Below are 12914 nucleotides of genomic sequence, written 5' to 3'. Positions count from 1 at the left end.
TAGTGCAGTTACTTGTTTAGCAAGATAAAACTAGAGGGACTGATTGGCAAATCAGAATCTAGTCCATTCTTTTTGGGTTTGCCTATAAAAGGGCATAGGATGCCTTGGGAAAGGGGGTCTGCTTTTTCTTCTGCCTTGAGCCTTAAGTTTCAATTTGAGCTTTCATTCCTGCCTTTAAATTCAGTTAGCATTTCAATTCTAAGATTATTCAGAAAATAAAAACATCAAATATGGAGAAATTTGAAACAGCTTCAGAGTCTCATTACTAGTTTTTGGATTTCAGCTGGGAATTGGGGTTTAGTAATATCGCAGGTGTGTTTGGTTTCAACTGTGAGGGACAGGGGTATGTTGGAAGTATGTTAAACTGATCTGTGGGAATTGGCTTATATTTCTGGTTTTCGAAGCAATTTGCCTGTGTTTCTGTGGTGTAACATTGCTGGGTATTGTTGCTGTTGCTGTTGAAAATAGCTGATTCATCTCCTTTTCTCTATTTTCATTACAATTCCCAGGTACATTTCCTTGACTTGCATCTATGTAACTCCAAGTTGAAGTGGAGAAATGGGAATGCTATTGGAATTCTGTTGCCTTTGGAAACATTGTCTGTTGATTGCCTATTCACAGTTTAGTTGTTTAAATTGTCTGACTGTTACTAATTGATTTAGTTGGCATTGGTTCGAGCCCATAACTGATTTGTATAATTGAGACTGATGGACTGTCATGCATGAATTTGATCATTTTAAAGTGGATATTCTGGTACTTAGATTCATGTATATAGTCAAGGGTGTGAGCTGTTTAAATTGTGCATTTCATGCTTATGCAATTGTCATTTTCAATTTGTTTAAATTTTATAGTATGCTGAACTCAAGTCTGCAAACGTTGTAGTTGGTTTGGAGTTCTGTACGCATGGTTGATTTTAAGATTGGACTAGTATGAATTGCATATTTAACAGGCCCCATACTGGGCCAGTTTTGGGCCTGGAATATTAATAGTTGGCCCAGATTTTAGCCAGGTGATAATTGATTTAAGGCCTAGGTGCATCAAGGTGTAAGAATTAGATAAATAAAAGAGTGCTTCAAGGGGTTCGATCCCTGGGCTGTAATGGTTCTGTCAATCCGTTAGAAGCCTGGCCCGCATTTGGCCCAATGCGAAAAGCCCAGAAGTCTGCGCCTGCAGTAGGTGCAATGGCGTGAATTGGACTTTATGGGCTGGGAGCCCAATTTTCTCAGTTTTTCTTCCCGGATGTTCAAATTCAAATTCAACAAATTTTAGGCTTAATCAATTAGGATCCTCAAGTAATTAATAGCATAATTATTTCATTGTGTGGACTTGGAAAGGTTGTTTAGTGAATTTCACCGCCTTCCCCAAAATAACAATACGTTAGAATCTTTAAGCATGACTTACTTAAAAATTACTTTCCTAAACTTGGGTGCGCATTGATGCGTCCCAAATCCAAATCTCGACAAAATCAAAATGTGTTGACAAATCACGGGCGCATTGATTGCGACGGGGTTCGAAACGTGTTTTCGCGACATTGTAATCCTTAAAAATAAATAATGATAGAAAAGAGTTTCACAAATTGAGACGAGCCTCACCGCACAAAAATAAATAAATGTGGGCCTTTAGTAAATAATTGTCGAAATAATTAGAATTTGGGATGGTCGTTTAGCAAACTTCATGGCTTTTCCCCAAAATAACACTACGTTAGTATCTTTAGGCACGATTTAATTAAATAACCTTCTTAAAATTAGGGTGCGCATTGATGCGACTCAAATCCAAATCTCGACAAAGTCGAAATGTGTTGATAACTACGGGTGCATTGATTGCGACGTGGCTCGGAATGCGTTTTCATGACGTCGCAATTCTTAAAAAAAATAATTATAATAAAAGCGGTGTAAAATTAATAAAAGGCACATGAGCTAGCATGTATTAAAATTAGATAAAATCAAATGCAACAGTTAAGCGACCGTTCTAGAACCACGGAACCCGGGAATGCCTAACACCTTCTCCCGGGTTAACAGAATTCCTTACTCGGATTTCTGGTTCGTGGACTGTTAACAGAGTCATAAATTTCCTCGGTTCGGGATCCAACCGGTGACTTGGGACACTATTAATCTCTCAAGTGGCGACTCTGAATAACTAATAATTAAATCTCGTTCCGATTGTCCTTTAATTGGAAAAACTCCTTTACGCCCTTCGCGGGGCGAAGGTATAAAAAAGGAGGTATGACACCTATGAGACTCTGTCATATGCTTTAGTCATGTCTACTTTTAAAACCACATTCCATTGTAATGAGGGCTTTGTAATATTATGGACCATATCTTGAGTCATCATAATATTTTCAGTTATGGATCTCCCCTTAATGAAACCTGTTTGATAAGGAGAGATCAGCTTGTTCATGAGCGGGCGTAGCCTTTGATTCACTAGGGTAGAGATAATCTTGCAGGAGAAGTTTCTAAGGCTAATACATCTTAATTCATTGACAGCTTGAGGGTTGTCCACTTTAGGAATGAGGATCAGGTAGGTGTGAGTAATTGTCTTTGATATTTGGTTACCTGCAAAGAAATCAGAAACAATTAGTAATAGGTCCTCCTTAATAATGTCCCAACATAACTGATAAAATTTTCCAGAGAGCCCATCTGGTCTGGGTGCACTGGATGGGCTCAAGGAGAATACAACTGCTTTCAATTCCTCCATAGTAGGATTAGCAGTGAGATCTGCATTGTCCATTTCATTTATTACTTTAGGTATACAATTAAGAATAGAGAAATTGGACTAAGTATATTCTCTAGTAAATTGATTTTGAAAAAGGATACAGCTTCATTGGCAATATGATCATCTCCTTCAATCCAATTGTCATCATTAAGTCTGGTCTTCTTGATAGTCAACCTCTTCCTTCTGCCCTTGACAATGGAGTGAAAGAATTTAGAATTAACTTCCCCTTCCACAAACCATTTGATCCTAGATTTTTGCTTCCATATAGACTCTTCATTTTTGTATGCCCTAATAAGGAGAGCATTAATACGGTTAAGTTCGGCTCTATTATACTCATTGTTGTTTGTAATGATCTTATGCTCCAATTCCTCCACCTTCTACTCCAGATCTTTGACATTGTCAAGAATATTTCCAATAGATATCTTAGACCAGTGGGATAGGCACTTGCAAGTAGTTTTAAGTTTCAGATGAAATTTCCACATAGTAGAGCCATGAACCTTTATATCCCATGCTTGTTTTACCATATCTTTAAAACCTTATTCATTAGTCCAGAAGTCTAAGAATCTTAAATATTTGGTAGCGGGTTGGGATGTGTTTTTAGCAATGGTAAGGAGGGGGGAATGGTCAGATCCTATTATGATCAAGTGATTGACACTAGTATAATCATAATTGTTCATCCAATCTTGGTTCACCAGCACCTTATCAAGCCTTGTCCAAATTCTCTTGTTAGGAGCCCATCCATTGCACCATGTGAATTGTGAGCCTGAGAAGCCCAGGTCAATGGGATCACAGTCCATGATGAACTGTATCATAGGCATGCTTTTGGACATTCGATGAAGGTTGCCGCCCTGTTTTTCACTTGGATCAATAATAGTTAAAGTCTCCTGCAATATACCAAGGTAGCTTGTAGTTCTGAGAGATATCCCTTAGGTTATTCCATAGTTGTTCTCTCAAAACCGCCTCACATTTTGCATAAACTGAAGTGACCAGGATGTTTGATCCCATCCGTTCGATGATACAAGTAATCTGTTGATCAGACTCTTCCACCATATTAAAATTCAACTCATTACTCCAAAAGATCTAGATTTGGCTATTTGTATTGGCATAAGCTTTACATAGCCCAGAATTGTCCAGAACTTGTTCAGTTGGTCTGCTTTGTGAAAAGGTTCATTAATAGCAATAAAAGAAAGATATTGAAGTCGGATAATTTGCTTAAGTCTATCAAGAGCACCACTAGAAATAATGCTTCTAATATTCCAGTATAGAGACTTAAACATCATAATCAATTGGAGAGGTTTTGCTCATGTGGTATAACCACAGCTTGTTGATAGGTGAATCTGCCACCTCTTCCTCTTAAGTTGTGTCTGCCCATGAAAGCATTACTTTTGCCTCTTCCTTTATCTCTAAGAGATAAGTGTTTTATTTCCACAATTTTATCCATTTCCAAGCTTACATTTACCTCCACTAGAGCATTAGAGTTGAATGTTTCAATAAGTTGGGCAACATGTTCATCAGTAGTGTGGTTTATAGGTTGGTCCTCATTCTAAAAACTTTCACTATCTGCACTTTCAAACTCATCAGATTCTTCAGTGCTCATTTCATCCTCATAATCACCATCTTATGTGCTATCCTCTTCCCCATCATCCTCGAAGGAAGATTCTGCCATGTGAGAGTTGTTAGTAATGTACATATCTTCACCCTCTTTATCCTCTTCTAAGATGGTACCACTTATAAGTTTCAGATATGTGTTATGCATATCTCCTGGATCAATTAGTTGATTATTCTTGGTGTTGTTTGCTTCTGTGTCCTTTCTACTGTTGGCTTCTTCATCAGTGAGTTTGGTAGTGTCCTTATCATTATTGAAATCCCTTTGGAAGAAGTGTCTACTATTTTGATCATTATCGAGGAGAGTAATGCTATCTTCCTTGTTGCTGGCCTTTTGTTCCAAGGATTTGTGTATTGTGTCTACCTTTTTGTTACTTGGTTGGCCTTCTTCCAGGAAAGTGTTTTGGATTTGGATTTCTTTGTTGTTGTTGTTTTGATTCTTTTTTCTAGCTTTGGACCTCTTCTTCTTACTGATGTTCTGTCCAAACTTGTAATTGTTGTTGCGTATGGTTTCCTCTTCCACTTTATTTTTCCTTTTACCTGGCACATCTTCCATCATGTGAATCTTCTGCACCTCGGTTGGTTCCATGATAACAATGCCAGCACTTGCCTTAGATCTTTGATCTTGGTTTGTTTCTTGGTATTTTTGGAGTTGAATTTCATTTAATCTCTGTTCTTTATGGTTGTGATCATCGGGCTTGTTGGGCATTTTCATTTGTATGTTGTTCTGGAATCTTACTTTGGCAGCCTTCTTCTTTGAAACCGTTTGGAAGCCATCGTCCTTTGGCTTATCAATTTTTTGTTCTTTCTCCTTATCGAGTTGAGCTTCTTTCTGTGCCTTAATCCTTTCATCTTTGATCTTATTTATGCACTGGCTCTCATAGTGACCTTGCATTTTGCAGTAGACACAATAGTTTGGTACTTTTTCATAATCAATGTCAAGCCACTTTCCATCATCAGAACCGTCGAGTCCTTTATGACCTAACCATATTTGATCGAGTCTAGGCTTTAGGAGGTCAATTTCAACTTTAACTTTCGCAACGTTTCCTCTAGATTTGGAGTATGTTGCCATGTCCGGAGCCACAACCATACCTACATCTTGGACTAGTCTGGATATAATATTCCATTTAAACAGGTGCTAGGGGAGTTGGTGAATTAGGATCCAAACAGGGACAATAGATGTTTCCTCCTCCGGTTTGAAATCCGAAGTCCATTTGAGGATTTTCATAGGGGCATTGCCAATGTCAATATAATCCTTCGCGAAGACGTGATTGTAATCCACTTCATTAGCGAAGTCAAGGTAAACATGTTTAGGATCAAAATAAGCTATCTTGACAGAGGTAGTGAGTTGGAATTGCCTAATAAAGGTCTTCCTAATTTCCTCCATGGTTGGTTTACCTCGATAGAACTTACCAGATGATGGTGTATCTGCACTCTTTAGCTAAGTTAATGAAAGTACTCTGCTTTGAAGAAAATAGTCAGTTTACGAAGGTGCGTGCCGTGTTGATTCTCAACCATGGCACCCGTGTCAGGAGATTGAAGGCTGGTTCGGACAATGGCGGCAAAAGTTGGTTTCGACACTATTTGCTTGGTTTTGTTGTAATTACTTCCTTAGGCTAATTCATTCTGTTGTTTAGGAAGTTTAGATTCAGGTAACTGTTTGCTATTTTGAGGTTGCATGCACTGTTGGTCACTTTGATTTAGGTCATTTGTATGTCAGGTTTTGGGTTGGGGTTGCTCGAAATTGCTCGAAATTTTTGGGAAAGGATTGCGATTAAGGTGTTGTTTTCTATGGAATTGGAATTTGAATGGCATCAGAAGGTGTTTGTAGGTTGTTTCCGTTGGGGTTTGGCACTGTGGTAGGTTTTCCGGCGGGGGCTCCGCCTGTGCTAGTGATGAAATTAGCCGTTGGGTTAGCCGTTTGGTATTGGGTGTGATTTTGGGTGTTGTTATATGAGTAATTGGAAATTTGAATGGCATCAGAAGGTGTTTTTTGGTTGTTTCCGTTGGGGTTTGGTACTGTGGTAGGTTTTCTGGAGGTGGCTCCGCCTATGTCAGTGATGAAATTAGCCGTTGGGTTAGCCGTTTGGTAAGGTGGGTCAGGTGGCCGAGTGGGATCAGCAGCATCGTTTCACATTTAGAGAGAAGGGAGAGAGATTTTAGAGAGAGAAACTGTTAGAAATATGCTTTAAAAGCTGAAAATAGTAAAATTATTTTACTGTTTCAGCTTAAGAGTTATTTACTGCAGTAATTTATTTTGAAGTTGAAATAATTTTGAACTAGTCTTTAGGAGTGAACTAGTCTCTAGGAGTTTGTTATTTTCAGCATATTTTGTGCTGATTTTTAGGTCTTTTAAGTTAGCATTTTTCTTATAAATTGTAGTCCAAATGTAGTAAAATAATATAGAATTTTCAGCTTCAGTTCCTTTTACATCTATTAAGTATACTCTTTTTATTTTCCTGTCATATTTTCCTGTTATTTCTTTAATTTCTTTTATCAAGGACCAACAATTCGTATTAAGAGTCATTTTCTTAAGGGACCTAAGTAAATCTTTTCTTGAGTGAGATGGAGACTGAAACGAGTTTTTCTCAATTGGATCCTCCAGTCTTTGATGGTGAAAATTACCAATTATGGGCAGTGAGAATGGAGACTTACTTGGAGGCTTTAGATCTTTGGGAGGCCGTGGAAGAGGATTATGATGTTCTTCGGCTGCCTAACAGTCCCATGGTGCCTCAGATCAAGAGTCACAAGGAAAAGAAAACCAGGAAATCAAAGGCGAAAGCAACTTTGTTTGCTGGTGTGTCTGCAAAAATTTTCACGAGAGTTATGGCTCTCAAATCAGGAAAATAAATCTGGGATTATCTGAAGGGAGAATATACAGGAGATGAAATAATTCGCGGCATGAAGGTGCTGAATTTAATAAGGGAATTCGAGTTGCAGAAAATGAAATAATATGACACCGTCAAAGAATACTCAGATCGGTTGCTTGGCATTGTTAACAAGGTAAGGTTGCTTGGCACTAAATTTAAAGATTTGAAAATTATTGAATTTTTTTTTATTACGGTGCCTAAAAAATATGAAGTATCCATAACTACCTTGGAAAATACAAAGAATCTATCTAAGATTACCTTGGCAGAACTGTTAAATACATTGCAAGCACAAGAGCAAAGAAGGCTTATGAGGCAAGATGGTACGGTTGAAGGAGCCTTGGCATGCAACCACAGAACTCAAAGCAAGGGTAATAATGCAAAGAAAAATTACCCACCTTGTCAGCACTGTGGCAAAAAAGGTCATCCACCGTTCAAATATTGGAAGAGGCCAGATGCAAAGTGCAAAATTTGCAATCAACTTGGTCATGAAGCTGTAATTTGCAAAGGAAAATATCAAAAGCATGAAGCAGATGCCCAAGTCGCCAATGAAGAAGAAGAAGATCACTTGTTTGTGGCAACTATTCTTTCAATCAAGAAATTTGATTTTTGATTGATTGATAGTGGTTGTACAAACCACATGACATATGACAAATATATTTTCAAAGAGCACGTCTATGGGAAATAAGAAAGTCAGAATTGGGAATGGTGATTATATTCTTGCTAAGGGAAAAGGAACTGTTGCAATCCCAACAAAGTCAAGTACTAAGAAAATTTCAGATGTTTTTTATGTTCCTGATATTGATCAAAATTTATTGAGTGTTGGACAACTAATAGAAAAAGGATTTAAAGTATCCTTTGAAGATAAATATTGTTTCATTTATGATGCAACTGGACTTGAGATTCTAAGGGTTAAAATTAGAGGTAAAAACTTCTCATTTAATCCAACAAAGGATGAAAAATGGATCCAAAAGAATCTACAAAGTGCAGATAATCCTCCAAAAGAGGACATATGTGAAAATGAGGCAAAGAAGTTGTCAATATTTCAGAAAAATAAAATTTGTAAGAAAGTTGACAAGCCTCAAGGCAAAATGCAAATGAAGCCGAAAAAAGAGCCAACTTATTTCATTGACAATCATGAGATGCAGCAAAATAGAGAATCGAACTCAATTTACTGCAAGTCCAAAGATCAGTTGACAGATTTACGTACAAAGTCGCTTCCAGTTAAAGGTTTACAAGGAATTTGCAGCTTTAAAAGTAAGGAGGAATGTTAGAAATATGCTTTAGAAGCTGAAAATAGTAAAATTATTTTACTGTTTCAGCTTACGAGTTATTTACTGTAGTAATTTATTTTTAAATTGAAATAATTTTTAACTAGTCTTTAGGAGTGAACTAGTCTCTAGGAGTTTATTATTTTCAGCATACTTTGTGTTGATTTTTAGGTCTTTTAAGTTAACATTTCTCTTATAAATTGTAGTCCAAGTGCAGTAAAATAATATAGAATTTTCAGCTTCAGTTCCTTTTATATCTACTCAGTATACTCTTTTTATTTTCCTGCTATCTTCCCCTGTTATTTCCCTTAATTTCTTTTATTAAGAACCAACAATTCGTATCAAGAGTCATTTTCTTAAGGGACCTAAGTAAATCTTTTCTTGAGTGAGATGAAGACTGAAACGAGTTTTTCTCAATTGGATCCTCTAGTCTTTGATGGTGAAAATTACTAATTGTGGGCAGTGAGAATGGAGACTTACTTGGTCTTTGGGAGGCCGTGGAAGAGGATTATGATGTTCTTCCGCTTCCTAACAGTCCCACGGTGCCTCAGATCAAGAGTCACAAGGAAATGAAAACCAGGAAATCAAGGGCAAATGCAACTTTGTTTGCTGGTGTGTCTGCACCAATTTTCACGAGAGTTATGGCTCTCAAATCAGCAAAAGAAATCTGGGATTATCTGAAGGGTGAATATACAGGAGTTGAAATAATTCGAGGCATGAATGTGCTGAATTTAATAAGGGAATTCGAGTTGTAGAAAATGAAACAATATGAGACCGTCAAAGAATACTCAGATCAGTTGCTTGGTATTGTTAACAAGGTAAGGTTGCTTGGCACTAAATTTAAAGATTCGAAAATTATTGAAAAAATTCTTGTTACGGTGCCTGAAAAATATGAAGTATCCATAACTACCTTGAAAAGTACAAAGGATCTATCCAAGATTACCTTGGCAGAACTGTTATATACATTACAGGCATAAGAGCAAAGAAGGCTTATGAGGCAAGATGGTATGGTTGAAGGAGCCTTGGCATGCAACCACAGAACTCAAAGCAAGGGTAATAATGCAAAGAAAAATTACCCAACTTGTCAGCACTATGGCAAAAAAGGTCATCCACCGTTCAAATATTGGAAGAGGCCAGATGCAAAGTGCAAATTTTGCATTCAACTTGGTCATGAAGCTGTAATTTGCAAAGGAAAATATCAAAAGCATGAAGCTGATGCCCAAGTTGCCAATGAAGAAGAAGAAGATCACTTGTTTGTGGCAACTATTCTTTCAATCAAGAAATCTGATTTTTGGTTGATTGATAGTGGTTGTACAAACCACATGACATATGACAAAAATATTTTCAAAGAGCACGTCTATGAGAAATAAGAAAGTCAGAATTGGGAATGGTGATTATATTCTTGCTAATGGAAAATGAACTGTTGCAATCCCAACAAAGTCAAGTACTAAGAAAATTTCAGATGTTCTTTATGTTCCTGATATTGATCAAAATTTATTAAGTGTTAGACAATAATGGAAAAAGGATTTAAAGTATCCTTTGAAGATAAATATTGTTTCATTTATGATGCAACTGGACTTGAGATTTTAAGGGTTAAAATGAGAGGTAAAATCTTCTCATTTAATCCAACAAAAGATGAAAAATGAATCCAAAAGAATTTACAAAGTGCAGATAATCCTCCAAAAGAGGACATATGTGAATGAGGCAAAGAAGTTGTCAATATTTCAGAAAAATAAAATTTGGAAGAAAGTTGACAAGCCTCAAGGCAAAATGCAAATGAAGCCGAAAAAAGAGCCAACTTAGTTCATTGACAATCATGAGATGCAACAAAATAGAGAATCGAACTCAATTTACTGCAAGTCCAAAGATCAGTTGGCAGATTTACGTACAAAGTCGCTTCCAGTTAAACGTTTACAAGGCATAAATTCAGAATTTGCAGCTTCAAAAGCAAGGAAGAATGTTAGAAATATGCTTTAGAAGCTGAAAATAGTAAAATTATTTTACTGTTTCAGCTTAAGAGTTATTTACTGCAATAATTTATTTTGAAGTTGAAATAATTTTGAACTAGTCTTTAGGAGTGAACTAGTCTCTAGGAGTTTGTTATTTTCAGCATATATTGTGCTGATTTTTAGGTCTTTTAAGTTAGCATTTCTCTTATAAATTGTAGTCCAAATGCAGTTAAATAATATAGAATTTTCAGCTTCAGTTCCTTTTACATCTATTCAGTATACTCTTTTATTTTCCTGCTATCTCCCCCTGTTATTTCCCTTAATTTCTTTTATCAAGAGCCAACGGAAACTGATAAAATATATAATCTCCAATCTCAATTTTTGATTTTGTAAAATGAGTCATAATCCAACCAATTTTAAGGTTGGACGATTTTGGCGAATTACGAATAAATGGATTGATTTTGACACTGTCGTCCGCAAGTCATGCAATATATACCTATCTGCAGAATATTTTGATAAAAGTAGAAATGTTTGGAACTCAAGATTTGAGTTTTTTTGCAGTGCTTGACTACAATTGGGAAAGCTTTATATGGCAAAGGAGAGGAGTCAGACAAAGCTAGAGAGGAATTTGGTGAGCCACTGAAGATTCTTGATAATGAGTTCAAGGACAAAAAATTCTTTGTGGGAGACGACTTTGGGTATGCTGATATAGCTGCTAATTTGATGGCATTTTGGCTTGGAATTGGTGAAGAAGCCTCTGGTGTAGTTCTAGTGACAAGTGAAAAATACCCTAATTTTTGTGCTTGGAAAGATGAGTATATTCACTGCAGCCAAGTTAAGGAATATTTACCTTTAAGGGATGCGTTACTTGCCCATTTTCAACCTCGCTTTCAAACTGCAGTAGCTCCCAAATAAAAACACTTCTTATTTGTGAATTATCATGATTTAGTTGTGGCAATAAAACTACCTATTAAAGAAAACTAGCATAGCCAGGTTTTCACAGAGTAGGTAGTATCTTGTGTATTTGTTTTGCTGCTTTGTCAGTGATTGTATTGTATGTAATTGTAATTTCTTCCAGCTACTACATGATAAAGAGTCATGTTTTTATCTTTGCCTTTCCAAACTAGTGGAGTTTGAAACAAAATATTTTTAGGGGTTGTTCATACCAAATTTTCTTATTATGGAAAATAAACTGCAGCAAAATATATGAAGAAAAGAAATTTTATTGATAAATATTTGTGAGTACAATTCTATGTATCCATTGATTCTCCTCTATGAAATTCTCCGTGATTCGAGGTCTTGAGAAGCGTCTTTCTCGAATATAGGACGATGCAGACTTCTTTGTGATATATTTAATCACCAAGAACGTCGATCATCACTTCTTGTTTCGGGTTGATCTCCTGGAAGAACTCTGTTGACCACTCCTTTGTTGAAGAACTATACACTTGATGATTGATCTTTCTGTTTGTGGATACCTTCACCAATTGCGGAAGCTCTTCTCCAACACTGAATGTCTTTAGAGAGTTATATAACCCCTCCATTTTTAATGGTAGATGATGGACATTACATCTACATATGAACTCTGTTGCTTGATTTTGATTGGCTAACGTGAGTCATCAAACTTATCACATAAACTATGTGATAAACTTGCTTGTGATTGGCCAAGACATGTCATTTTTGACACTTGGCAACTCTTGATTGGTTACTATTTTAGACTTGGATTATCACATCATTTCACACGTGGCGTCATTTTGTTGGCTTTGAGTTTGACTGGATATGCCATGTCTGATACATGGCATGAGTCTGGGCTTAAGATAAAATGGACATTGGGCTTGAAAATAATAAAATAGACTAATTTAATTTGTAAAGTCCAAATTAATTATTTTACCCAAATAAAATTAAGATTCAATCCAAAATTTGTATGGATAAAATTTAATAAATTTTATATGTCTACAGATGCCCGTTCTGCAAGTCTTGTCGAAGTGTAAACTTAATAATCCTTAGCGACGAGGCTTGAAGCACCGGTGCGAAGGCAACAATTTTTTGTCTCCTAACAAAAACACTTGCTCATGCACTTTGGTTGAGCATTAGGTCGAACCACATAATCATAGTTGAGCATTAGGTCGAACCACATAATCATAGTGACTAGCAGATCCTAGTCAAATAACGAGTATCCTACACTTGTGTTGTATCTTTGATTTGGAGACAAAAGTTTGGTAGCTTTTCCTTGTCAGGCTAGAACTTAATCAATGAGAATAAACTTCACAACATGTAAAGATATGCCACGTAGGACAATATAAGGCCACCACCAAATTTGATAATAAGCTTAGTACACTTGAGTTGTGACTCCATTCTAATTTTCTTCCTCTAATTTGACGTGCACCACTAGCCCTGCCAAAATTAATTCACCCAGCATGGTGTTTTATTGAATTCAAATACGACTCGGAATCCTTTTCTTTAAAGAACAAGAGACTTGGTAATCAACTAGGAATCTCTTTTTATTTAACGGG

General features: G+C 36.5%; 2 protein-coding genes across 2 annotated transcripts; one reads left to right on the top strand and one right to left on the bottom strand.

Moving 5' to 3' along the window:
* Nucleotides 1-4330: 4330 nt before the first annotated feature.
* LOC138873897 (uncharacterized) lies at nucleotides 4331-5407 on the bottom strand. Its single transcript, XM_070152384.1, has one exon. It carries the CDS (start codon nucleotides 5405-5407, stop codon nucleotides 4331-4333), a length of 1077 nt encoding a protein of 358 aa, XP_070008485.1.
* Nucleotides 5408-10666: 5259 nt separating this feature from the next.
* On the top strand, nucleotides 10667-11582 carry LOC104244867 (probable glutathione S-transferase). The gene is made up of 2 exons (XM_009800384.2): nucleotides 10667-10825; nucleotides 10966-11582. The coding sequence occupies exons 1-2, from the start codon at nucleotides 10799-10801 to the stop codon at nucleotides 11317-11319; spliced, it is 381 nt and encodes a 126-aa protein (XP_009798686.1). The 5' UTR covers nucleotides 10667-10798; the 3' UTR covers nucleotides 11320-11582.
* Nucleotides 11583-12914: the final 1332 nt, after the last annotated feature.

The sequence above is a fragment of the Nicotiana sylvestris genome, chromosome 7, assembly GCF_000393655.2.
Source record: "Nicotiana sylvestris chromosome 7, ASM39365v2, whole genome shotgun sequence".
NCBI classification, from domain to species: domain Eukaryota; kingdom Viridiplantae; phylum Streptophyta; class Magnoliopsida; order Solanales; family Solanaceae; genus Nicotiana; species Nicotiana sylvestris.
Note: the sequence above shows the minus strand (reverse complement) of the source record. Positions and strands in the feature narration are given on the sequence as shown.